Here is a 25,902-nt window from a genome sequence, read left to right as displayed (position 1 = left end):
TACAAATAGACGGTAGGACTGTTTTAAAATTTAGCTCCCATCAAATTAATTATCAAAATTTACCTTTAACAACACTCTTCTTATAGCTCAAAATTTAAATCATTGATCAACTATCAAATCAACATCCATAATCACCATCCTTTGATTTTTATTTTTTAACAAAATATAATCCAAAAGCCACTAATTCAGGTCCGATCAGGTTAAAATAGTATGATTGTGGCTTGATTGTAGCGTGAAAAATAACAATTATCTTTTGATTAATTTAGCCAAAAAGTAATGCTACTCTTCATATTCATTTATCAAACTCATTTTATACAAATTGATATGATATGTTTTAAGCGATTTTTCTTGTTAACAACTTAAAAAAAAAATTATTTAAAACATGCCATATCAAAACATGTATGAAACATGGATGTAAAAAATAACATTAATCTTAATTGAAATGTTATTAAATACAATGGATGATGTGTGTAGTATATGCTAACCATATCTTTCAAAATCCTACTATTTAGAACCAGCACATTCATATAATTTTCTATAAAGTTTAAAATTATTATATTTTCAAGGGTAGAAAAAAAAAAGTCGACAATTAATTATGAGCAAAATTAAGGGAAATACAAAGTGTGGTTAAAACTCGCTATATGTGCGCGTATGGAAAGAGGGAATGTATAAAACATAATCATATTGTTTTGGCACGTCTCAGAGAAAATAAAACAAAAACAAAAAAATCACTCCTTGTCTTCGACGAGAAGGCCCAATGCGATCCAAACCCTTTGTACGGATGATCCACTGAGTTCCATGGACGATCCTCGCAAGCATCAGGTACCCTCTTTCTCTCTCTCTCTCTCTCTCTCTCTCTCTCCCTGAAATAATGATTATTTTATCAAAACCCATCATGATTAATTGCCTAACATGCTTGCTCCTTTGAGAAACTGTAGAAACAGAGTGGAAAGTAACAAAATTTGGATCGCATATCGAATTATTTGGGATTTAAATCATTTTGGGATCTTTGTTGGTGTTGATTAATAATGGGTGTTGATCAGGTATCATTAAGAGGAGCAAGCGCGAAGGAAATTACGAGGGATGCTCTTCGTGAGAAGGTAGCTCAGGAAAGAGAGCTCCGCAACTATGCTAGGCGAGCTAGTGCAGCTGCTCTCTTTATTCAGGTTCATTTCTATGTACCCTAATTATTCATTGTTTAGGAAGGAAGTTGAGTACTCCACAAGTCGCTGTCCCGTTAAAAGCGTGTAGAAAGTTGGTTATACGTCTACTGTTACGTTTATTTGATTGCCCCTTATCAAAACTTGTGTAGTATTGAATGTGCAAGTCCGTTATCTTTGAGGGGTCTGCAGAAAAATTGCAGCCACCACTGTAATGGATGGGTAACTTGTTTCTACGGATTCATGAAACCCCGCTTTAATTTTTTTATGATGTTGGTTTTGATTATTGTGTATCCCATGAATTGGACGTTCTCAAAGTTGGATTGTTCATAGAAAGTATGCAAAATGAAAATGGAACCATCAAAAGATTTTGTGGGGGCAACTAAAAGGACCCCGGATTCGGTCTTGAGGTCCCCATTTTTGGAAAATTTAGTATGTCAAATTTTAGCATATTCCCTTCATGTATCCCTCAGATATCAAGCGGATGTATAGTTGAAAAGAGAATCTGGTTTCTTGTATATGTAGAGAGTCTGGAGACGCTACAAGGTTGCGAAGATGGTTGCTTTGCAGCTTCAAGACGAATGGGAGACCTTGGTGAATCATAATGCTGGTGGGATTTCAGGAACATGGATTGCAAATGTTGTTTTGAGACCTTTTCTTTTCTTTACTGCATGTTTGTCAGTCTGGCATAAGAAGATCCAAATCAGAGATATAGCCTGTATGCAAAAATGCTTTAGAATTCTATTGGAAAGCTTGAACTCAACTGGTATGCCAATTTCTTGAATTTTCATATACTGGATTTATTGTCTATGTTTCAGATACTTTACTTCATTGATCTGCTTTATCTTTGATTTTGATGCGCCTGAATTCTTTAAGCACCTGTTTTATGTCCCTTGTTCCTTGTCATTTACTTTATTAGTTTCTTTTAATGTTTCGATTTGATATTGAATGAGGTACTAACTTTATGGTTCTATGGTCCAGATTCAAATAAGAACTTTTGCTCCCTGGCAACTGGCACCCCTGAAGAGAGAAGAATATGGTTTTTTCAAGCACGGAAGCTTATTTCTCTCTGCGTTTTTATTCTTGCAGAGTTTAATAAATCTCATGCAGGGGGTCGAGATATTGTCATTCTTACCTCCTTAGGGATGCGTCTTGTTGTTTTCCTTACTGATGTGAAAGGATGGAAATGCATTACGGATGCTAATGGTCAGGATGCAGATATAGCAGTGAGGGATTTAGTGTGGTTTATGGGGAGTAGTAAAAGTAGAATTTACATGTCTATTAGAAGATACATTAATACATTGGATGTTTCTTTTTCTTCACAAATAAACAGCAGTGTCCAGACAGATGATAAATTTTTGATTGCTGCAAGTGCAATAACTTTAGCTTTACACCCTTTTCGTGTGACAAACTTTGATGTAAGTGGCCCTGGCATGTTGGGCGTGCGTAATGCTGCTGAGCAGTACTGTGTGTTTCTGCTTACAATTCCTTGGCTTGTTCAACGTCTGCCAGCTGTTCTTATACCCGCTCTAAAGCACAAGTGTATTTTGTCTCCATGCTTCCAAACTGTACTGGTAAGGCTTACTAGATCTGGACAAAAAATTCTCTATGATGATTACTATGTTATGTATTTCCTAAATTTCGTATACTATTTCTGCTACATGCATATTATTTAAGTCATTGCTGCCAAGTAATCTGTAGCCGAGTCAATGTTCATAGATGCATTACTGAGGTTACTTATAATCGTAGGAATTGAGTTAGCTTCTAGCACTCCTATCAAAATCGAAACTAGTTTAAAATGACATTTTTGGTTCCTTAAACAAGCTATTTGATAGTTTCGTTATCTAAGACAAGAAAGTTCCATAAAAGATGAGCTACCATTTGCAAGTGAAATTCTTAAACTCTTCCGTGAAAGAGGTGCCTTAAAAACTAGGTATTTAGTTGTCTTAAAAATTTGTTATTTTACTAGGTGATGTTTTAAGACGAAACCATTGCCTTAACCTGAGGTTTTTGTTGGCTGCTTTATGTGTTACATTGATTTTTGGAAAATTCTTAGCCTACTGATGTCCAAGTGCTTCAATGCCTCATTTGGGTTGTTTAGTACATTAAGTAATTAAATGTGCATTCAGAAATATGTGCTTTGTATTAAGTTGCTTCTGTCAACATATTTCTTATAATTATATTGCAGTACACGGTACCGGGGTTTACTCTGCAGTGGTGGGTTCGAAGGGCCCTGCCTTGAAGAGGTTCCCCGACATCAAAAAAAGAAAAATTATATTGCAGTAACATCAATTTTATAATTCGGGGTATAAGAGTTTATTCTTCAATTTCTCCTCAAGTGAATAAGATTCCCATTTTCTCTTTGATATATCTTCTTAGATTGTAATATGATTCAAACATGTGGGGACTGATAAATTATGGCAGGCAATGGCAGATCTTGAAAGAGAAAATTTTAACAGAGATGTCAGAGATGAATCTGTCAGAGATTCATTATTCTTCCGAGATCATTCCGTCAGTTGGTTGGGCTCTTGCAAACATTGTATGCCTAGTAACGGCGGTTGGGAATGATTCTGTGGATCTTGGCTCATTTAATCAAGGTTTAGACTGTGCATCATACGTCCATGTTGTTATCACTCTTGCAGAAAACTTACTGGGTTGGATTGAGAATGTAGGATGGGTGAGGAAGGAGAAGCAAGATGTCCAAAGTGATAGAAGTTTGTGTGAGACCGAGACAATGCATGGGTCCTTAAAGATGCCATACATAGATCTGCTAAGGCCTGTTTGTCAGCAGTGGCATCTCACAAATCTTTTGGCAATTATGGAAACAGATTCATATACTCATGGTGCTGAAACCACGTCACCAAACAATATAGAACGCTTGGGGAAGTTTGAACTGCTTGATATTGCATACTTCTACTCTTACATGCTTAGAATATTTTCAGTCTTGAATCCCACGCTTGGTTCATTGCCTGTTCTAAACATGCTATCTTTTACTCCCGGATTTCTCGTCAATCTATGGGGAGCATTGGAAGGTATCATTTTTCCTGGAAATGGTCATGTTGCTGAAAATAATCATCTTTGCATTAGTAAGAATTCAAAAAAAGAAAAAGATGGGGCTTTTGTGAAAAAGCAAAAAGGGGCCAATAAAGATGGTGTTAATAAGTGGGTCAATGTACTAAATAAAGTTACTGGTAAGTCACAAGCTGGCGTTGATTTGACTGATGGTCATCCTGGAACTAGCCAGGTTGATGAGGACTCTTGTGATGTGTGGGATATAGAACATGTAAGGTGTGGTCCACAAGGTATTTCAAAAGATATGACATGCCTACTTCACCTTTTCTGTTCCACCTACTCTCACCTGCTGATAATTCTCGACGACATCGAGTTCTACGAAAAACAGGTAAATGTTTTTTTTTTTTTTTTTTTTTGGTTGGATTTCTTGAAGTTTTGAGTGATACTAATTTTAGCATTTTATAACATGAGCTAGGTTCCATTCACGCTGGAGCAGCAACGAAGAATCGCATCAATGCTCAATACACTTGTGTATAACGGCCTGTCTCATAGTATTGGCCAGCAGAATAGACCCCTTATGGATTCTGCAATCAGATGCTTGCACTTAATGTATGAAAGGGATTGCAGGCACCAGTTTTGCCCCCGTGTTCTGTGGCTTTCACCTGCTCAAAAAAACCGGCCCCCAATTTCAGTAGCCGCCAGAACTCATGAAATTTTGTCAGCTAACTTACGAGCAGATGATGCTTTGACCATACCAAGTGTTGAATCTGTTATCACTACTACTCCACATGTGTTTCCTTTTGAAGAAAGGTAGGAACATAACTAGGACTCATAATTCTGCAGATTTGACAGCTATATTTCTGTATGTTTCTGGACCATCCTATTCATTTTCAACTCTTAGAAATTCATGCGGCCCTCAATATGTTCACATGAGGGTTGCTGCAGATTATGCATTTTTTCTGTTCTCTTCATTATTACATGCTCTTGGAGAAAAGATCCACTGAATCTTTAGTTTGCAGAGAAAAAGACCATCTGAATCTCTTGGAATCAGCCATTGTGTTGCTGGACATGGAGTCCCTAATGCATTCAACAAAAAATTACTACAACTCGAAATCCACCATTTGAAGGCATTTTTACAGTTGTACTTCATCTAATAACGTCTTATTTTCGATGAGGTTTTGAATCCTAATGTTTCAATGCTTTTGACAAACCAGTTCTCTCTTTGGATGTCTTGAAAAGTATAATATCTAAACTTGAAATCCTGCTTTTGGACGCTTTGTAATTGGCTGGCAAAGCTAGTGGTGGACATTGCAACAAAGAATTTTCTGTTTGTGTGAGCATATGCGCAAGTGGCTTTTGTGTGTCTAGGTCTGTACACCTGGGGAGGTATCATCATCTTCTAATCTCAGATGGGTGGGTGTGAGCATGCATGACATGGATGTAGATACATGTGTGAGTGTTGGGGGTGCATGGGCATGGGTGGACTTATGGATGAGCATGCAAATGCGAGCATCCAAGCACATGAGTATGGATGTGGGCATGGGATTGGGGTTGCATGAGCTTGGTGGGTGGGTTTACAGGTGTGCATGAGAGTACAAGCATGTGGGCGCATGTATATGTATGTACAAACGTGTGTACATATTTTTATATATTCAGATTGAATCTGCTTCCAAGACTAAAGGGAGCAGGGAGCTTAAGAATTTAGAGTGCTTGATCAACTTTGATGCTAGGGGAGTTGTTTCTAGCCGGGGAAAAGGAAAGAGAGCTCTTTCTGTGTTGTAATGTAGCCCAGGGTTTTGGGTGTCTGTTGTTGGGCTTTTGGTGCTTCTTCTGTCGTTTGGGTTTTTGTGGGTGTTTTCTTTGTTTTTTGTTCTTTCTGTTTTGGTGTCCTCTGTATACTTCTTGTATGCTTATGGGCGCCTTGCACTTTTTTTAATGATATTTCTTTGCTTATATATATATATTCAGATTGGCTAGCTACCCACTTTATCACCCATCTACCAAGCCTTAAAATCATGATTTCTTTTACAGGCAAATGACCTTTGAAACCTCAAGCACAAATCAAAAGAATATTAGTCTCTCTTTTTTTCTTTCTTTTTTCTTTTTCATAACAAAAGGTGTTACTTGACATGCTTTCCATCTTGGCAGAGTTGAAATGTTTAGAGAGTTCATCAAAATGGATAAAGCCTCCCGAAAAATGGCTGGTGAAGTTGCTGGACCAGGTTCACGATCGATTGAGATAGTAGTTCGTCGGGGTCGCATTGTTGAAGATGGATTTCAACAATTAAATTCCCTTGGGCCAAGGTTGAGGTCATCAATCCATGTATCATTTGTGAGTGAATGTGGCCTTCCAGAGGCTGGTCTGGACTATGGTGGATTATCTAAGGAGTTCTTAACTGATATATCAAAAGCAGCCTTTTCCCCTGAGTAAGTTATGACACGATGCATATATCATTGGCTTTGTCACATAGTTATCTGCTTTTCCCAAAGTTGCTTGAATGCTTACCTTTTCCTTTGTCCTAGGTATGGTCTGTTCTCCCAAACCTCAACTTCAGACAGACTTCTAATTCCTAATCCATCTGCAAGATATATAGAGAATGGTATCCAAATGATTGAGTTCCTTGGGAGAATTGTCGGTAAAGCTCTTTATGAAGGAATTTTACTAGATTACTCGTTTTCACATGTTTTTGTACAAAAGCTGTTGGGCCGATATAGCTTTCTTGATGAATTATCAACCCTTGATCCGGAGCTATACAGGAATCTCATGTATGTGAAGGTAAAATCCGTTTGACTATACTTACTATTTTATGTAGAAGTGTAAAATACTTTCATATGAGTGTTCTGTTCCTCTTTGTTGAATCCTTGCAGAAACATCGACAAATAATTGGTATAAGCATGCTACTCTAAAGAATTGGCACATGTTGGCTAAGGTGGAAATATACCACTGAGCCTTGTGCTTCATTTGCATTTTTAAAAAGGTGCAGGAAATGTATTCATAGGATAATGAAGCTGCTATGCTTTATGTTGCTAATTGCTAGGAACCTAGAATTAACAAGATTTGGAAAGATGTAACATGCTGAGGTAGATGGATAAGTAGCTAAGGCAATTGATATTGGAAGTGTTAAAGTTTTCAGGACAACCCATTGAGGAAGCATTTATTCATAGCTACATGACCAGTGATGGCATGGATCAGTTTATGTGTGTGTTCTTAGCTGTGCTAGAAGAGATGGAAGAAGCAAAGATTACATTGTAAATTAACTTTAACTTTGACAGGAAACATGGCGTTTTGCAGTTCAAATTACTGAGACAAGAATCATTTTGTTCTCCTTTATCTTCTTTTTATTTGAAGGATTCAACATGTTTACTTAATTTAGCTAGCTCCTTCCCTATCTATATGAACATTCTTTAAGCGTACATTACACCCAACTTTAGGACCAGGTGTTGTGAATTTATTATTATATAAAATTTTAGTTCTGATATGGTGAAAAAGAACGAGAGGAGGAAAAGAAATGAGTGGAGAAAGAATATAAAAGGACTGGAAAGGACACTAAGAGTTCAATTACTAGAATAGATGATATAGAGAAGTAGAAGAGAGGTGAAGGGGAGATAAGACAAGTGACGAGAAGAGAAAATAGGTCAAAAGAGAGGAGAATTGGGAAATGCTGGAAAGGGTGGGGAGGGAGGGAAAAGGGGTGGGGCAATGCTCTTCCAATGTTCTTTTACAAGCCGCTTTTTCTACATGCTTTGAAACCAGTGTGTGAACATATTAGGTCTTGAATGTTCACTTTTAAAAGTGCCATGTCATCTACGTGGGTTGCACATCAAACTATTATGATTCTCTTGCATCATGACCTGAACCATTTGCAGTAAGGCATTATTGATTGCTTGGTCAAGCCCACTTTAAAGTATGGGCAGTGTCTCATTTTCCAATTAGATGTTTTATTGTGAATTTCTTACATGTTTTAAGTTGTATACATGCATTTTCCAATTAGATGTTTTATGTGTTTTATTACTGCAGCATCATGATGGTGATGTCAAGGAACTCTCCCTAGATTTCACAGTTACCGAAGAATCATTTGGCAAACGGCATGTTATTGAGCTGAAACCTGGTGGCAAGGATGTGTCTGTGACAGATGAGAACAAGATGCAGTATGTTCATGAAATTGCAGATTATAAACTTAACCGCCAGGTCGGTAATAGTTACTGTATTATTAGATGGAAAAATATCTTCTTGAATATTAATTTTCCTTGTTTTATTGTTGATCTGCAGATATTTCCCTTTTCAAATGCATTCGATAGAGGGTTAACTGATCTTATATCACCATCTTGGTTGAAGTTATTTAATGCAAGTGAATTCAATCAGGTATTGTTCCTCTACATGTCCATTAAATACTAGAAGTTCATTTTATTGGTCAAATGCTGATCCTGCATATTACTTTGTGCAGCTGCTTTCAGGTGGAAACCACGATATAGACGTTGATGATTTAAAACATAACACACGATACACTGGTGGTTTCTCTGAGGGGAGCCGAACAGTTAAAATCTTTTGGGAGGTATGAATACAGAGTGGAAGTTGAATGAGTTCGTTTTATTATATCCCAGTTTGAATTAGTATCCCAGCTCTCATATGATCTTTCACATACACCTAATCTTGGCTTTTCAATCCCCTCATTTCTGTGAGCAAATGGTCATTTTTAAGGAACACGACAAAATTAGGATCTTATATAGTTTTATTCCTTTTGCTCATTAGAGAAATTAAGGGACTCAACGGGTGTTAACAATTAGATTTTATCCTCTTTTGTTGGTTTCTAAGTGCTTATTTTCTCTCTCAATTGTTGATAGAATGAGAGAGAGAGAGGGAGTCAATGCATAGTAATTTCAATTGTTGTATTGGATGACTACTAGGAAGAGTTAGTGGGCTAACTCTAAAGTGTTTAGAAGATGATGGAGGATGCATTTAAAGCATTATTATGAGATGAGGATGCAAAGTTGAATTTCAACTTCCACAAAGATGCTTGTTTTGAGAAATGTTTTATAGTGGGGTCCACTTAAGAAATTTTTTTTTTCAAAGAAACAAATACTAATAAGCAAACACACTAAAACATATATAAATGTTTTTTTTTTAAAAAAAAAAAAAAAGAAAAAGAGTGGTCACCTTTGACTAGGATAGAGGTGACCACACAACCACTCGTCTCCTCTATTGAGGGTGGCACACGACCATTTTTATTATTTTTTAATTAAAGTAATAAGTTAACTCCTACCCCTGCAAAAATTAAGTACATATTTTATCAAATTATTCTTATAAGAAGGTATTAAAAACCCCCAAGGTTGGCCTAGTGGTTGAGGCCTATGGTCTTAGGGAATATCACCCCATAGATCCCAAGTTCGATACTTGCTAGGTGCAAACTCCTCCTTGGGGCCACACCCTCTGGTGCAAAAGCCAGCGATTTACCCTGATCTGTATAGGAAAACTTCTGAGGGTGCGGTGCACGGGTCCAAGGTTTACTTTGCAGGGGTGGGTCCGAAGGGCTCTGCCTTGTCAAGGTTTCCCGTTATCAAAAAAAAAAAAAGTTTTCTAAAAAGTGTTTTATGTTTTGAGTTGTTTGTTAATGGAATTGAGAAAAGTGTGTTTTTAGTTTTGAAAACATAAGCGTTTTCAGAGACATTACCATGCTTAGGTTATTCAGATTTTCTTGATAGAATTTAATTGTGGCAATTCTGGTTATTCATGAACATATAGATTAAGTTTATTTGCATTTAGGCTCTGTTTGGCAAAGGCCATGGGCCTAGATACTGTTCATTATTGACCAGTTGACCAGTTGCATCAGATTTTTCATCCTTAAAATTTGTCACTTTTTTACCATATTGCCCCCTTAGTTATTAAATTTTTTCTACAGAAAATCCCATACTATCAGCCCAGTCCATTTGGACGACACTCATCACCCTCCCCAAGACACCCACCCACCCATCCCTTCCTTCTCTTCCATCACAAACAAGATCACAGACACCGACGCGGCCGCCACCATCGCCACCGCCGATAACTGCTCAAGCAGTAGGAAATGCAAGGGCAAAGGAGGCCCCGACAACAGCAAGTTCAGGTACGGTGGAGTCTGGCAGCGGAGTTGGGGCAAATGGGTAGCCGAGATCCGAGAGCCACGCAAGCGTACACGCAAGTGGCTCGGCACTTTCACCACCGCCGAGGACGCCGCTTGCGCCTATGACCGCGCCGCCATCATCCTCTACGGCTCAAGGGCTCAGCTCAATCTCCAGCCCTCTGCGGTTCCTCGTCCCACTCCTGCTCCTCCACACGTGGCACCTCCTCCTCGTCTTCAACTCAAACCCTCCGCCCTCTTCTCCCTCGCCCCTCTGGGTTTCTTTTGCGTACTTATATTTTTGACACAGAGAGAGGATGCAAGTTTGGGGGTGGGGGGTGAGAAGGGCTCACAAAAGTAGATTTGGGTCAGTTTGCTGAGGAAAGAAAATGAGCTAGGGAGCTGGAGAGAAATCAAAGCGCTAGAATTTGTCAGAAAAAAAAAAGTAAAGGCTATTAGGGTAATTGTACATCAGGTTTATGAGGGTTATTTTATTAAAATGCACTTATACCGATAATCTACAGTATATAGGCTGGCTGAACACTTTTGCCAAACACCACCTTATTATTTTAGCAGTCTTATGTCTTTCTCGCTCAACAGTTTGATTACAAATTGATCTTTCAGGGCAGATGATGATTTTGCTCCTAGTTGGAATAACTTAATTGGATTACATATATCACCATTTCTGAAAATTTGGCTAGTTAAGAAACCATAAGAATTCTAGACTTTTCATGGAAAAGACTCTCTACTCTCTAGCTCTAAAATCAATTCTCTCCCTGCAAGAATGTGGTGAAGGGTTAGGTCATGTGTTAAAGTCCCACCAAGTACATAGATAACTTGCCAATAAACAAAAAAGAAGAGATGTCGTTTCTTTATCGGCCCCCGAGGAAGACAGTTACAAATCTGAATGTTCAGTAAAATAGCAAAGGAGCTTGTGTGACTTGCATTTTTGATTTTTAAGAAAAAAGCCCTGGCCTTGGATCTGTTCTAAGTTTTTGATTTTTTTCCTGGAGTATCCAATATAGCTTATGCACACCAACTAACATATATATTAATCCTCTTTGTTTTGATAGTGTAAATTTAATTGCAAATGCCAAATTTATCTTTTGCCTGTATTTCAAAACTTGAGCATTCTTTTTTCTGTAGAACTTGTAATAATGCGTAACTAGTTCTTGTCTGCATGTTTTCATGTTATGTTCCAATTATAGGATTTCAGATAGTTTTCTTTTTGAAATCCAGATTTGCTCATATCTTGCTCTCGCCTTCTCTCTAAATTTCTGGTTTCTACATCACCTCCATGCTGATTCTCGTGTTCTGTTATCCCCAGTCATTTGAATTCCTTCACCCTGTGTCAAATTTGACCCTTTTTTTGTATACTTGTCTTAAGGATTTCTACCTTGATTGAGGATTTCTACAATCTTTTGTGTTTCCCTTGAGGTTCTCCTGATTATTGTGTCTCAGGTTATTAGAGAATTTGAACCAAAGGAACGCTGTTTGCTTCTTAAATTTGTGACTAGTTGTTCTCGAGCTCCACTACTTGGGTTCAAACACTTGCAGCCAACATTTACTATCCATAAGGTATGCTATCGATCTTACATCTTGTGCATATAATTTATAAATTTCTTTTCTAGATAAATAGTTCATCCTATTCTTTTTTGGTATCTGCAACGGATATGAGTAATGCTACACACACTTCCACTCTCTACACCCATTTTCCCACTCTCTTAGCTGGCTTTTAATAGAGTATTGATCTTGCTTTATTGAATTACTTTAAAAAAAAAAAGTATTGTTCTTGCTTCATCATGAAGGCTTCAACTATAGATTGCATATGACAGCAAGTGTAATCCAAAAGTTGTCTATAGATTTAAACCTCAATCATAATCTGACTGGAAGGAATAAAAAGCTTTGTCATACAGCATAATAAATCCATCTGTAATTTCCCTATTTTAAATCTAACTACCAGACAGAAACAACCGTAGCAAACAAGGGGTGGGTTCGATTCTGATCCCAATTTTTTGTAGAATGGAGAACTGGCATATTTTGTATGACGAAATTAACTGTAGTTTTGAATGGGGTACCTACCCAACAGCTGTCCTCCAGTTATTTTGTCTGTAAATCACCTACCCACAGGTTTGAAGACTTTGAGTTGTTGATCAATGTTCTGTCCAGCTGCCTTTGTAGACAGCTATTATGGTTTAGGAAAACTGTTGGTTTTAAACCGATCAACTACTTTTTGTTTCCCTTGCATTTCCTTTTTAACCACCCCCCCCTGCGTCCCCTTTTCCCGCTAAATAAATAACTAAAAGAGAACCCTTAGTGGAGACTAAGAAAGAACAATTAAAAGAATGAGGAAGGAAAACCATCTTGATCTAACTGATAAACAACTGAGTATGGTATATGATCTCATATAGGTTGCATGCGATGTCCCTCTTTGGGCAACAATTGGAGGCCAGGATGTGGACCGGCTTCCATCAGCTTCGACCTGCTACAATACTCTCAAGGTAATATTATTAAGGCCAAAGCTGCACAATTTAATTTGTTGACATACATTTCAAAGCACTAAACCAACAACACAAATTTTTTGGCCTTCACTTTTATCTCTTGTCCAGCCTCTACATCATGTACATGATTTCTTTCTTTCTTTGATGCTTACAGCTTCCAACATACAAACGTTCAAGCACTTTAAGAGCAAAACTTCTCTACGCAATCAGTTCAAATGCAGGATTTGAACTTTCCTAGGGATCTACTTCCGGTGATCTTTTTTTGCTTCTAGTTATTTAATGAAACTAACTGGATTTGATTGCCATTGATCTTTATTTATGGAATAGTGTAATCTTTTTTCATTAATGTGGAGGAATTATGTTATAAATGCTAATAATAAAAATTTCATTCAACTTTGTGCATATTTCTGTATTTTTGGAGTGCTTATATGCCACAGCTTGCATTAAATAGATTCGGGGATTTCCATGGCATGTTTCTTTTGAACATACTAGCCTGTCTAAATGTTAGATGACATGCTCAAAAATCCAACCATAGTCATCTTATTCATTTGAGGATTAACACATAAAATTTTCCACTCAAGGACAAAGCATCAAGTGAACCTTGCTGCATCTATGGCTTGAGGAGTTTTACATGCCTCACACCTCTAGGAAGCCAAACTCTCAAACTAAAACCACGAGAATACCTACATATTTCTCATAACAACTACATATAATGCATATAAGATGACAAGAGTTCAGTAGTAGTGGACTGTTCTAATCGCAATAGGAATAGCTTCAAGAGATGAGGGAGATTCCCTGTGAAAGTAGATCACCAGCCAAGACCTGATTAGCGGCTTCAGAGGGATGGAATCCATCCCAAAACACATATCCTGTAGCATTGTTGCATGTCCCTGGAGACTCGGCATTGCAAAGCAGGGAGGTTTCTAGTGTACCTGTTCCGCAGCAAGCTTTTCTTGACTCAAAAAACCCTGTGACCCAAGTCAAAAAATCAGTACTAGTTTTCTTTACAGAGGGAGAGAGAGTGAGTGAGTAACCAAGCAAGGCAATTTAAGAAATTGATATTTGAGAATTCTAAATCACATGAAATCTGCATAGAACTTAATGGACGTTAAAGAAACTTCTGTCTATTTCACAAGCGAGTGTAGATATTTTATGTGGCACATTAACTATCTACTTTTTTTCAGAGTTGATGTATTACCATTCTCAGCCGGCTTTGCGATCATATCTAACAGAGGCTGGTAAATATCAAAGACCACAAGTTTGAGACCAGGAAGTTTATTCTGCAAACTTTGAGATGTGCTGTTGAGCTTATTGTTGAACGAAATTGCGTCTTGGTTCAGTCTTGCAACGCACTCGTTGCTTCCATGGCCAAACAGTGTGATGGCTGCAGGCAAACACCCAGTTGGCGCTAGGCCTGTGACACCAATCCTCCTTGCTCCCAGTCCATGCAGATTCTGTCATAATACTGCTCATGTTCAAACCAAGAATTTGTGTTGTAGAAACTAAGAAGAATTGCTATTGGTTTCTCTTCCATGTCAAATTTATTTAAGCTTCTATGTAAATTCAAGATTTATCTTGTGGGATCAAGTTCTGTATTTTTTAAACTGATGTCTTGTATGATACAAGTTAAATCAAAAAAAAAAAAAAAAGATTTTTTTTGTTCATTAGTACAGTGGCATCCATTTATATGTACCAAAATTGAGAAACATGAACCCCTGAAATTCACAGCCTCCAAAAACAACTTATGGAAAGTATATAATGTCATTGAAAGACGCGTGATACTGTAATTTACCAATTTTCCTTCAACATTTGTTCTTCTTCTGTTAGATTCTCTCTGAGAAGAAGGGTGGGGGTAGAGTGAATGGGGAGGTCAATATCAACTATATATCCAACCCAAAATCTACTACACCACCCATCACTGCCAAATGCCTTTGTTCCTTACCCAATATGCTTGTATATTCAGCAAACAAGCAATATCAATAAAATATAGTATAGAGAGTGAAGGGACCTGAATGAAAGCAGAGTATGATCTTATGAGGATGTCTGAGAATTGAGCAGGCGAGTAGGCTCCGTTGAGGACGGGATTCACATAGTAGTTCTGAATGAAATCACTGTTCCCTGCACTCACGAGGTGGATTGCACCAGAGAATATGGTATTAGCTTTGTCTCTTCCCACCATATTCACAACTTTTGCTTGATACTCCTTGTAATAGTTCAACTGCTGTGTCAATGAAATTGCATGCTACAAAACCAAAAAAGAAACAAGTCATAAGTCTGCAGCAACACAGAGAGAGAGTTGTGATCTAAATGTTTACATATAACTCTGCTGTTCTGTCATAATAACCAGAAGCAGCTGAGGCAAAGTTGGCTCCAGTCAAGAGCTTCTTTCCTCTGGCTTCTTGGCTTAGGTACGCAGGTGGATATGAGGTGAACCCGAGGAACTCAGCTGGCATATCAAAAGTCAAGCAAGCAAACAAGTAAGTTCATCAGTGAAGAAGAAGAAGAAAAAGAAGAGAAGATATAAGCTCTTTAGAAATCTGACCAGTGAAATCTGTGGCAAGCTTTCCATTGCAGAATCTTCCGGTGGGTCTGTGAGTAACAAAGTCTCTGCCATAAGGAGGAAAATTCGCCTTCACCAGTGTATATAGGTTGTTATTGTTTCCAGTATCAACAACAGAGTCCCCAAATATGCATAATGCAGGGACAAGAGGATCCCCATGAACCACTGAGAAAACCAGTACAACAAGAACTGAACCCAAGAGACTACCTGAAAACCCCATTTCTTTCCCTTGTTCCAACAATGAGAGAAAGAAAAAGAAAACGAGAGAGAGATAGAGAGAGAGAGAGTACATGAAGTAAAGAGGAGGCAGGTGGAGGAGAATTTAAGAAGGCGAATTCCTGTGAGTTTTGGTCAGAGTGACATTAACTGTCAGTTTCCAATAAAGCTGTTTATTTCCACTCAATGAGGCACGTTTGGCACCTCACAGAGCTTATGATTTTTGTCCTCTCTATATATTAGGTGTTTTTCATCAAAAGGGTCATTATTTTGTAATGGTTATCGAGTTTGTTAGGTGGTGACGAAGGATTTAAATGCCTTGAAGAAATCTTAAGCAAAAGGTGATCAGTTATTTCAGTAGCAGCAACCCACGTAATGCATAATAACACCACTAGTGGCGTGCCTTCTCCAAACTGCCTTTCCTTTCTCATGCAAATACATTATCAAATTAGCGTTAATCTTTCTTAAAATGTACAAAATGCCAATCAGCAATCTATATTAACCTGTCTCGTTGTGAATGTGTTGCGTGGCCAAAATAGAATGTTTGTTATGTGATACGGATCTGCTTTCGGCCTGGCAATGAGATGCGTTTTTTGAAATGCACGTTTTTTAAGGGCAACCCGCGATTTCTCCAAATACTTAATTGCGTTTTTAAAAATTATATTTTTATTAACTACATTTTAAAATCATTACACCGCTAAACCATACATGCACTCGATCTTTCCATGAACTTGACTAACTAGCAGGCAAGAATCATTTATGACAAACCTAACCCTTTTCAGACAATCATTTACTGCAGCATTACCTCTTGTAGCAACCAACAATCTTTATGTAACTGCCATGGAGTAAATAGACCTTCTGGTGGATTGTATACGGTATTGGTGTCCTTCCAAGCCCTAATGCCCACAGCTTGCTAACCCAACCCTAACTGGACCAAATTGTCCGCCATTTTCCTTATTCCTCTTGCCCAATTGTTGCATTGTGTCAGTTGTTCCAGTCATATGTTTATTGGGAAAGCTGAAAAGTACATTTACCCCCTTTGGCCACCAATTTATTTGTAATGTTCACTTCTCTCCAAGCTTTCAATTTGTGTAATGCTCCTCCAAACAAGGCTACAATGTCTCCCTTCAAAGAAATATACAAAATTACTACTAGTAATTTTTGTTTTTAAAAAACATTCAGCAAAAATAATTTTTTATTTTTATTTTTATTTTTAATTTTAATTTTATCATAGGTATCTTTGTCATTTTCTACACAAATTGCAACTCCAATAGTAATTTGGAGAACATTACACAAATTAAAAGTTTCGCAAATTACGTGGGAGTTAGAAGGGGTGTTAAATGTACTTCTCCCTATGTTTATTTCTCATAAGTGTAATTTTATATAAGTAACTATCTTACTATGCTGACCTGGCTTGCTAATCCACCATTGAATTAACCCTTGTTAAAAGAAATAAATGATAGATTAACAATGCCACGTTTGCATAGTAAGATAAGATAGAATAGTGGTGTTATAGCATTACTCTCTCATAAACAAAAAAAATTTAGTGCATCGTGTTATTTCTTCACTTCATGAAGGATTTTGTGACGCTACTGATTCAAACAAAATCTTTCCCAGTACACCAATCTTAAACTAACAAAATGAACAGAGAAGGGGAAGGGGGGAGAAAACATGAATCACTCTTCTCTACTACTAGAACAAGGTTTGAAGGTCTTTGCTTTCCACCCCCAGGCCATCTTCGGAAATCTGGTAATCCACCTACAGCTAGCTTCAATCACAGCGTAGGCTCCAATCAATGCATCAAAAGTTGGAAGTCATTGTCATTGTTTACCACTGCATAATCGTATCCAAGATTGTTCGCACGTTCACGAAACTCATCCATCTCACGACTTGAGATCTGTATCCCGACCAAAACATTTGCACCAGTTTCACCCTGTTGGGGAGGAAAAACAATTATTACAATGATTTCATGTGTTTTAGTCAAATTTTGAGAAACCAAAATCCCAGGTGTAATTGACCTATAGAAAGAACACTAACTAGTTATAGAGCAGAAGGTTTTTTTATACCAACCTGTCCACGGTAGTGAAACAAACTTATATTCCAATGTGGACTAAAAGCATCCAAGAACTTCATCAGAGTACCAGGCCGCTCAGGGAGGACAAACCGACAAAGAACTTCATTTTGAACATATAATCTGCCTCCCATCTGAAAGAAATCCAAAATGAAGTAAACTTAGTGCCATAATGCAACCCTACAAGCACATACTCATATAAAGAAGCTTTGAGTGCTGGAATCTTCACGCTAAGAACCCGTCTATTTGGAAAACATTTTATAAGCCTCCAGTAGAACATCATTTCTTCTTGGTCTCCACACCAATATTTTTCACACCATAAGAAAAATGTATGTACCCATGCGTGATGCAAAATAAATAATGATATCAAATAAAAGAAAACCAAAATTCATTCAAACAATGTATTTACCAAATAACGTAAGTGATCCTTAACCAAGTCACTTTTCGTGAGATTGTAAGTTTCAAGTTGAGAAGATTTCATCCGCTCCTGCATTTCTTCAAGTTCAGAAACTGTGTGGACGCCAACACTGCAGACAATATCAAAAAGAAAAATAAGATTTTCTCGCTTCCCAAGTTATTACTGATTACTAACTCATCTTCCATCAATATCCTAAATAATAAAAAATAAATTGTAAATTAGTGATGACATCCAACCCATTCAAAAGAAAATGTTCCCAAAGACAGGTGCCAGTATAAGTTTTGTTTGCATTGAAATGTCAACAGAAAGATTTAGCATTTGTTTGTAATTAATACAGATTGACAAGAGCTTTACCTGTACAGGACGATAGCCTTTTTGTCAGAGTTACATCTATATTTGAATTCAGTGATATCCATTGGTCCTACCTGCCAACACATATAATTATATTATACTATATATAAAAGCAGAAGCCTTCAAGAAAATAGCTTAAAATTGCAACAAGTGGCACTCTAAAATGCTGACGTGTCCCTTAAAGTTGAAGGTTTAATATGCTTCTCAAACATGACAAGTGATATATTATTCTTGCATTAACCTCCGGTTGAAAGCCTAAATTATTGACAATGTAACACCCTAAACATATGGGTCGGCTAACAAAACAGTGAAGAAAACGTATAGGTCAGTTGAAACGTTAGATTGCTCATAGATTGGCTTATCTTCTCTCTAGTTTCTACCTCTCTCTCTTTAGGGTTTGAAAGATCTCAAGCATCCAGTTGGAACGTCAAAGATCTTCTCAAGCAGCCACATTGAAGCCAATTATGGAATCAAGAGTATCCAGCAATGACGTTTCAGAGAAGTACAGAGTGCTGAAGTAAAGAATTTTTGTTTGTTTTGTTTTTGTGAAACTTTTTGCTTTTTGTTTTTTCGGTGGTTCTATGGAGGTTGACTTTGACGCTGATTCAGTCTAGGGTTTCTATTTAATCGAAAATTTCATTGCTTTGATGTATCTTTGTGTTTTTATACATGAATTTTTCATATTCATTTGTCTTCTCCAACAGTCAGCATGGAGTGTATAAAGTATGGTTTTGATAGAATTGGTTTTGGATGTAAAGGTTTTCAATTGGGAAATTCCTCTATGACAACTGGGAATTTTATGGTTTTTGGTTTATCCAGATTTGGTGCGGTATATCTCCATTGACAGGAGGCTAGTCTGTCAGTTTGCCTTGAGGGTATGTTAGCAGCTTCCTTGGCATTCTCCGGTTGACTTTGACGTTGATTCAGTGTGGAGTTTCTATTTAATTGAAATCGTAGCTTGGAATATATATATAAAAGTAATCAATATATCATTAAAAGCGTAAGGCGCCCCCAAGTATACAAAAAGTATATTATGCAAATGGATACCTTTCACAGTGGGACCAATTTACGGCACAGGTTGAGCCAATTGTGTCAACCGTGCATGCATTACATGATTGCAAGGTTTATCATAATTTACTTAATGTTTGAGCATATATTTGTCTACTACTTTGTCTTATGTGCCAAATGGTGATTTCTCCCTACATTGATAGCCATGAGCATGACTGGCCAGGGAATGGATCCTTCTATGGTAACATGGACTCTGGGGGAGAATGTGGCATGTTGGCTGAGACTATGTTTTATGTCCCTGCTCTTGTTGTTAAGCTACTGTGGCCAAGAGTGTTGATGTCTGCTGGTGTTGTGACAGCTGCTATGCATCTTTGGAGCTTCATGAACTGAAGCTGAGAGAGGGAAGCACTCACAGAACCAGTCCACATTCTTCCATAGCCGCGTTTCTGCTTTTTGGTTAGTTTGTTTGTAAGCTTTTGGTTTTGTTTGCTCATATACTATTGATAATCTGGTGTTCTGATTGATTGTGACTATTTGAGATGGAATAATTTTGGTGATCCAACTGTACTGAAAGTCTTTTGTGAGCCTAGATTAAAAGGAATTTAGTAGTCTGAATTGACTCAAGTATATTACAAGTTCTAAGGAAGTTCTGATACAAGAGAGTATGAAATGCTTGAGCCCTGTAACCAGCCTTCAAGGCTGAGAACAGAGCCGACACGCTGATAATCATTCAAGCTACACTTTCTTTTATTTGACAAGTCTCCTCCAAAAAAAAATTCTTTATAAGTAACAACATAAACTTGAAAATCTTCATAATTACAGTACACACATTTTTTAGTCACCTTTCTTCTTTTTTTGGTCTCATTATCCTTCATTTGGTTTCCAATAAAATGTGAGGAAATGATGCAAGTTCACATTGATCTTCCCTTGGTAATTTCAGTCATCCATTTTTCTATCATAAAAATGAATTAAGAATCAAAGACCAATTTCGAAATCCTTTTTTGGGCAATTTTTTATATCCTTATGTATTCCATGTTGTCTCATCAATCAAAAGGGAGTTTCTGGATTTTTCTATCCCTTTTTGCGGTAATTATGGCACTTCCTTTGTTGATGATCTATCTGAATGGTGATTTTATGAAAATAAAGTGATGTAATAATTATATGTGATTTTTGCAAAGTAGTTAGGAACTCTAGGAAAGGCCTATACTATATTAGCCCATGAGGCATATTATAGGTGAAAAGTAATTTACAAAAACAGAGTACAATGGAGCATTGCATTGAAGAGATCGAGAGGAAGGAGATTGAGATTCTTCTAGGTTGTGGGTAAATGCTGTTTACTCTAATAGAAGCTATGTATAAGTATTTGAATTGAAGAATTTGAAGGGCATTCTTTGGTTGTTTTGATTTAGTTAAATGATTTCCAAAAGCTTTCCAATAGAGCTTTTACATTATAATTTTTTTTTTTTTTTTAAAAAAAAAAAACCACATCATAGGCTAGTATTCATAACATGTCGTGGAGAAGACAGCTATTCTGCAAGAAAAGTTGATTTAAGGCTATATTGACATACCAGTTCACAAAATCGTTTGAAGCTACCAGGCTCCTCGGGCAAAACCGTTGCAAGCACAGCCTCCTGTTGCCGACCAACATTAGCTAGTTCAGTCACCACTCTCAGTTTATCGAAATTCATGTTCGCTCCACTAGTTATAGCTACAACATTTTCCCCCTTGAGGCCATAATACTTGCAGTATGCTTCAGCTCCAGCAAGGGAAAGAGCACCTGCTGGTTCTAAAATGCTCCTTTTCTCCTCAAACATGTCCTGTAACATGCAATAAGATTACAAATCCTTTTTTTATAAGTAATATTGTATATCAAAAAGAGAAGAGGGGCGCAACCCTAGTACACAGGGAGTATACAAGAGAACGCCTAAGACGAAAGAGAAAAGAGAACAAGGAAATCAGAAAAGCAAATCCTAAGAGTTGCACTGCCATGTATCTTTTTGAGGGTTTAAGCTCTCCATTAAAATGTAGAACACAGAGTTTCATCTACCACACTATCTTACACGGTTACAATATTCAATGCATAACCATTATTTAGAAACAAAGAAGCTTGTACACAATCTAAAACAAGAAAGTAGCCTCACCTTTATTGAGGCACATATAGCGTCACGGCTTACAAGGACTACACCATCTACCAATTCCTTGCATATGCGGAAAGGTTCTTCACCAACTTCTTTGACAGCAACACCATCTGCAAAACCTCCAACCTGGTCTAATATCACTCGTTGACCGTGATGTAAAGATAATGCCATTGCATTTGCATCAGAGGGCTCCACCCCAATAATCTTTACCTGTATAAAATATATGAGTCTATCAGAAAAGAATCCTTGATGTATTATGCTATGTATTAAGAAACAATTTAAGCAAACACAATGTCAATCAAAAAGACAGTAAGAACAGAGAAAATGGATTTGTTAAGACTTTTAGAAGTCCCTAGAACCATGCACCTGCCTTAAAACCATTTGATATAGAAATTAAATTACCAATGTGATTTAAGAATAACAGAAAGAGGTGAGGTTGGGAGTGGCTCAAAATATAGAAATAGCATTTGAGTTCATCTAGGAGAACTTGGAAGCAGCAGTAGAAAAATGAAAAACGAAAACACATTAAAAAGGAGATGATTTTGTGTTAAATTATGATCAATGACTACAAGAGGGTTAAATCCTTACAAGGCTATACCTATTAAATGGCAGTTAAGGGCTGAAGAAGGCATGCATGGTAGCAGCAGAGAAAATTTTGATACTGATTAGATAAAGATTAGGTCCTTGACCCATTGGAATGGTCACATTGCTGCAGACCATTAGGCAAAAGGGGGTCATTGTTTATGATGAGAAGATTTATTTTTTTGATGACGGGGAACGTCAACAAGGCAGGGCCCTTCGGACCCACCCTTGCAAAGTAAACCTCGGAACCCGTGTACCGCACCCTCGGAAGTTTTCCTACACGGATCAGGGTAAATCACTGGCTTTTTACACCAGGGGTGTGGCCCCAAGTGGGAGTTTGTACCTAGCAAGTCTCGAACTTGGGAGCTATGGGGTGATACTCCCTAAGACCATAAGCTTTAACCACTAGGCCAACCCCTTGGGGTTATGATGAGAAGATTTATGTAGTGGAAACGAATTCATATTTAAGTTCCAATCAATATTTAGGTTCCAATCAATATAGTGGAAAAGAATTCATATTTAAGACCTGGCATATTTATCAAAACTAAAATCCCAGATCAGGTTGGACTCAACATAAGCTACAAAGATGTTGAACAAGCAGATATATTCATATCCTTCACAGAAATTTGCAATCAGCACAGCCTCACAGACCTTTACCACAGTCCAGCATACTTCTGATAGTGAGAGCAATGCGGACAGTGATTTTTGTAAAGCACTTTATTCTAAAGAATCTCCAAAAGGCATCACGCTATGAAATCTCACGCAGCCTTAGAAATTTCTACTTATTCCATAAGTACTTGGGAAACTATGAAAATAAAATCCTACTAATTTTATTGTATTAACCTTAGAAACCAGATTTGACTTTAATTTTCTTTCCTTAGTGCAATATTTTAAAGAACCACAAATGGCAACCCAAGTTCAGAGGAAATATCTCCCCCATCCCCCCTCCAAAAAGAAAAAGGCACGATTTGTTCTTCACCATGGAATTTAGCAGCTGTAAATAATGCTTCCAGGCACAATAACAGGCAACATAATTGACCAGTAAATCATCAAGAAATCTTGAAGATATATCAAATAAAACTCAAAACTAACAGTGCACGGGAATTCTTAAACAACAATCAACATACCTCTGGACAAAACCTCTTCACATATGCAGCAATACCAGCTATTAATCCACCGCCCCCCACAGGCACAAAGATAGCGTGCAATGGCCCTTCTTTTTTCATTTGACTTACAATTTCCATCCCAACAGTTCCTTGCCCCGCGATGATATCTGGGTGATCAAAAGGAGGTATAAATGTACGATTCTCTTCTTTGGCCCGTTTTTTGGCATATGTTTGTGCCTCATCATAGGAATCCCCCACAAGAACAACTGTTGCACCCAACCTCTCAACAGATCGCCACTGTAAAATTAAGAAATCAAAATTCAATTAACATGCCCGCGCTTCTTTTCTGGATAGCCAACTTACTCATGCACCCAGTGATTTTAAATCCATGATCGCCCTCTAGCTTGTTTTTACAAGAGGAAAAAGCTCCACTTGTACTAGAGCTAGAGCTCTTTTCTCCTGACACACCCTAAAAGCAACATCATACAAAATGTACCTTGATTTCTGGTGTAGTAACAGGCATAGCAATCACCGCACTGCAACCGAGTTCCTTGGCAGCTAATGCAACCCCTTGAGCATGATTTCCAGCCGATGAGCAGATAACCCCATTCTTCAACTGTTCTTCGGGAATTTTTGCCATCATATTATAAGCTCCACGCAGCTTGAACGAGAAAACCTACAAACCCAGATCAACAAAACCATGAGAATTCAGTTATTCTACATTTCCCATTCAATTAATTCACACCACACCACCAAAAAAAAGTTTAATAAGGAACCAGGAAGTAATTGCATTCTGATTGCTATATCCATAAGGGTTCAATTTCTTTCCAGCGTTTTAAACAAAAGCAATCTCTATTTTAAATTCAGAATCCAAGTAGCAACCACGTTCAACCAAAAAAATTTAATCAAACTCTATCCCAATTCAAAAAAGCTCAAAAACCCAGGAAAAAAAATAGAGAGAAAAAAAAAAAATCTAAAATTGACAACGATGTAAGCCACTTAGAAACAGGTCTCACATTAAGCGAAACAGCCCCATTTCGTTTTCAACGTTAAATAAACTTCTCCCTCACAACAATAAAAACCCACACATTTCCACACAAATCTCTTCATAGTTGCTATTAGAACCCAAAAAAAAAGCCTTACAGGCTGTAGATCCTCCCTCTTGAGCCAAACCGCGACGCCGAGCCGCTCGGATAGCTTGGGGGCAAGCTCTAACGGCGACGTGATAGCGACTTTGTAGACCTCCGACGTGATTATTTTCGTCAAGTACCCCATGACGTCGCTCATGTTGTCACCCTCACCGTCCTCGAGAACAACACGGTCCGGTACGGCGGCCCCGAGATATCCAGGCGGTAACTGCAGCGAATCGGGCGAGACTTTAAGGCGCGGAAGTTGCAAATGTTGGGGGGACACCGGTACCTGGAGCGCGGCGACGGTGAACGTCTTGATGGTACGCTCCCTCTTTTGGGCATTGCTATGCGCCCCATTGAATGTGGACGGAGCCAATTCGAGACGCTTTGGGCGGAGGAAAGTGGAATTATACGGCAGCAGCCTGACGGCCTCCATTTTTAGAGATCGGCAGCGTCTGAGTTTGTGTTTGGTAACAGGAGAGGGGGCGGCCGTGGAGAGGGTTTTATTTCGCGCGCATGGTATATATATATATATGGCTCGTTTGGTAAAAGATTTTCTAGCATATATTATTTTCCTAGCATATAATTTATTTTTATATTACATTAATCACATTTTATTACTATTTAAAAATAATATCTATTGGATTCTTTAAAATAATAATAATATAAGGAGAATTGTAAATAAAAATATTTACTATTTAATAATATCATAATGCTGTGAGTATCGATCGTCAACGTATGATAAGAGTAACGCTATGTACTGCATTCATAATTTATTATCTTTTATTCTGCTCCGACATTAAAACACTACCATATAAACTAGCGAAGTGAGAGATGGGATGAAGGTATATTATTTAATACATAATCAACATAAAATTTGACACACATGTTTTCATAATCTAGTGTAGAATTTATATTTTTTTTAGGTAAGCAGGTATGAAATGAAAGTAATAAAATTGGTATGAAGAATAACATTACTCAATTATTTAATGATTGACATAATAAATACTATGTAAACTTACTAAATTTTCAACTCATACATAAAACTTGACAAGTAAATTTAATAGTTTAGTGACTGATATAGTAAATGTCGGGTGAGATTAATTTGTAAATAACTTATAATAAAAGTTATAGTTTCAAACAACTATTTTTGAAAGAAAAAAATAAAAAATAAATTGAACTTAAAACTCTCTTACAATTTTCTTTTATAAGAAATCTATTACATCTTATTAACACATCTAAGTAAGTTATATAATAATAAAAAAATAAAAAAAATGTAGGTAGAACATTATTATATCGAAGTGATAACTTATTAATAATTTAATTTAATAATAATTATTATATATAAAAATTAGAATACGAGAGAAGCCAACGAGAGGACAAAAGCAAGCGTGAACGTGTGTGGCGGTCAGATACGGGTCTGTCCCAAGGGAGGATTTGAATGCGGCTGGTGAGTGTAGATTTGCTCTTATTTTCGTGAACTGTAAGAGAAGAGACAGTCGCCAAAGTGGGCCCGTGAGGATTATTAGGAAACGTTCGATCTTGGTCTTCGAGTCG

General features: G+C 37.4%; 3 protein-coding genes across 3 annotated transcripts; 1 reads left to right on the top strand and 2 right to left on the bottom strand.

The window, feature by feature from the left end:
• The first annotated feature begins 720 nt into the window (after positions 1 to 720).
• On the top strand, positions 721 to 14,041 carry LOC132162007 (E3 ubiquitin-protein ligase UPL7). Its single transcript, XM_059572250.1, has 15 exons — positions 721 to 822; positions 1,044 to 1,166; positions 1,686 to 1,926; positions 2,142 to 2,734; positions 3,595 to 4,560; positions 4,648 to 4,982; positions 6,321 to 6,599; positions 6,696 to 6,948; positions 8,191 to 8,361; positions 8,443 to 8,535; positions 8,618 to 8,725; positions 11,726 to 11,842; positions 12,676 to 12,765; positions 12,920 to 13,016; positions 13,950 to 14,041. The coding sequence occupies exons 1-14, from the start codon at positions 799 to 801 to the stop codon at positions 13,001 to 13,003; spliced, it is 3,477 nt and encodes a 1,158-aa protein (XP_059428233.1). The 5' UTR covers positions 721 to 798; the 3' UTR covers positions 13,004 to 13,016; positions 13,950 to 14,041.
• On the bottom strand, positions 13,286 to 15,618 carry LOC132162008 (GDSL esterase/lipase At5g03810-like). The gene is made up of 5 exons (XM_059572251.1): positions 15,308 to 15,618; positions 15,081 to 15,211; positions 14,774 to 15,007; positions 13,964 to 14,219; positions 13,286 to 13,733 (listed from the first exon to the last, which is right to left on the bottom strand). The coding sequence occupies exons 1-5, from the start codon at positions 15,615 to 15,617 to the stop codon at positions 13,540 to 13,542; spliced, it is 1,125 nt and encodes a 374-aa protein (XP_059428234.1). The 5' UTR covers position 15,618; the 3' UTR covers positions 13,286 to 13,539.
• Positions 15,619 to 17,072: 1,454 nt separating this feature from the next.
• Positions 17,073 to 24,852, bottom strand: LOC132161878 (threonine dehydratase biosynthetic, chloroplastic). The gene is made up of 9 exons (XM_059572091.1): positions 24,359 to 24,852; positions 23,712 to 23,891; positions 23,237 to 23,512; positions 21,531 to 21,737; positions 20,958 to 21,206; positions 18,385 to 18,455; positions 18,022 to 18,139; positions 17,612 to 17,746; positions 17,073 to 17,474 (listed from the first exon to the last, which is right to left on the bottom strand). The coding sequence occupies exons 1-9, from the start codon at positions 24,779 to 24,781 to the stop codon at positions 17,334 to 17,336; spliced, it is 1,800 nt and encodes a 599-aa protein (XP_059428074.1). The 5' UTR covers positions 24,782 to 24,852; the 3' UTR covers positions 17,073 to 17,333.
• Positions 24,853 to 25,902: the final 1,050 nt, after the last annotated feature.

The sequence above is a fragment of the Corylus avellana genome, chromosome ca9 (assembly GCF_901000735.1).
Source record: "Corylus avellana chromosome ca9, CavTom2PMs-1.0".
Taxonomy (NCBI): Eukaryota; Viridiplantae; Streptophyta; class Magnoliopsida; order Fagales; family Betulaceae; genus Corylus; species Corylus avellana.
Note: the sequence above shows the minus strand (reverse complement) of the source record. Positions and strands in the feature narration are given on the sequence as shown.

Excerpts from the sequence above, each read along its gene's own strand:
- LOC132162007 (XM_059572250.1), top strand. The coding sequence starts at position 799 with ATGGACGATCCTCGCAAGCATCAG. Across the intron at positions 823-1,043 it reads ACGATCCTCGCAAGCATCAG|GTATCATTAAGAGGAGCAAG; the intron begins GTACCCTCTTTC and ends GGTGTTGATCAG. Across the intron at positions 8,362-8,442 it reads ATTATAAACTTAACCGCCAG|ATATTTCCCTTTTCAAATGC; the intron begins GTCGGTAATAGT and ends GTTGATCTGCAG.
- LOC132162008 (XM_059572251.1), bottom strand. The coding sequence starts at position 15,617 with ATGTACTCTCTCTCTCTCTATCTCTCTCTCGTTTTCTTTTTCTTTCTC. Across the intron at positions 15,008-15,080 it reads ACAGAACAGCAGAGTTATAT|CATGCAATTTCATTGACACA; the intron begins GTAAACATTTAG and ends TTGGTTTTGTAG. Across the intron at positions 14,220-14,773 it reads CATACTCTGCTTTCATTCAG|AATCTGCATGGACTGGGAGC; the intron begins GTCCCTTCACTC and ends GTATTATGACAG.
- LOC132161878 (XM_059572091.1), bottom strand. The coding sequence starts at position 24,781 with ATGGAGGCCGTCAGGCTGCTGCCGTATAATTCCACTTTCCTCCGCCCA. Across the intron at positions 21,738-23,236 it reads TGAAGAGGTTTTGTCCAGAG|GTAAAGATTATTGGGGTGGA; the intron begins GTATGTTGATTG and ends TATTTTATACAG. Across the intron at positions 18,140-18,384 it reads AAGGCTATCGTCCTGTACAG|TGTTGGCGTCCACACAGTTT; the intron begins GTAAAGCTCTTG and ends TATTGTCTGCAG.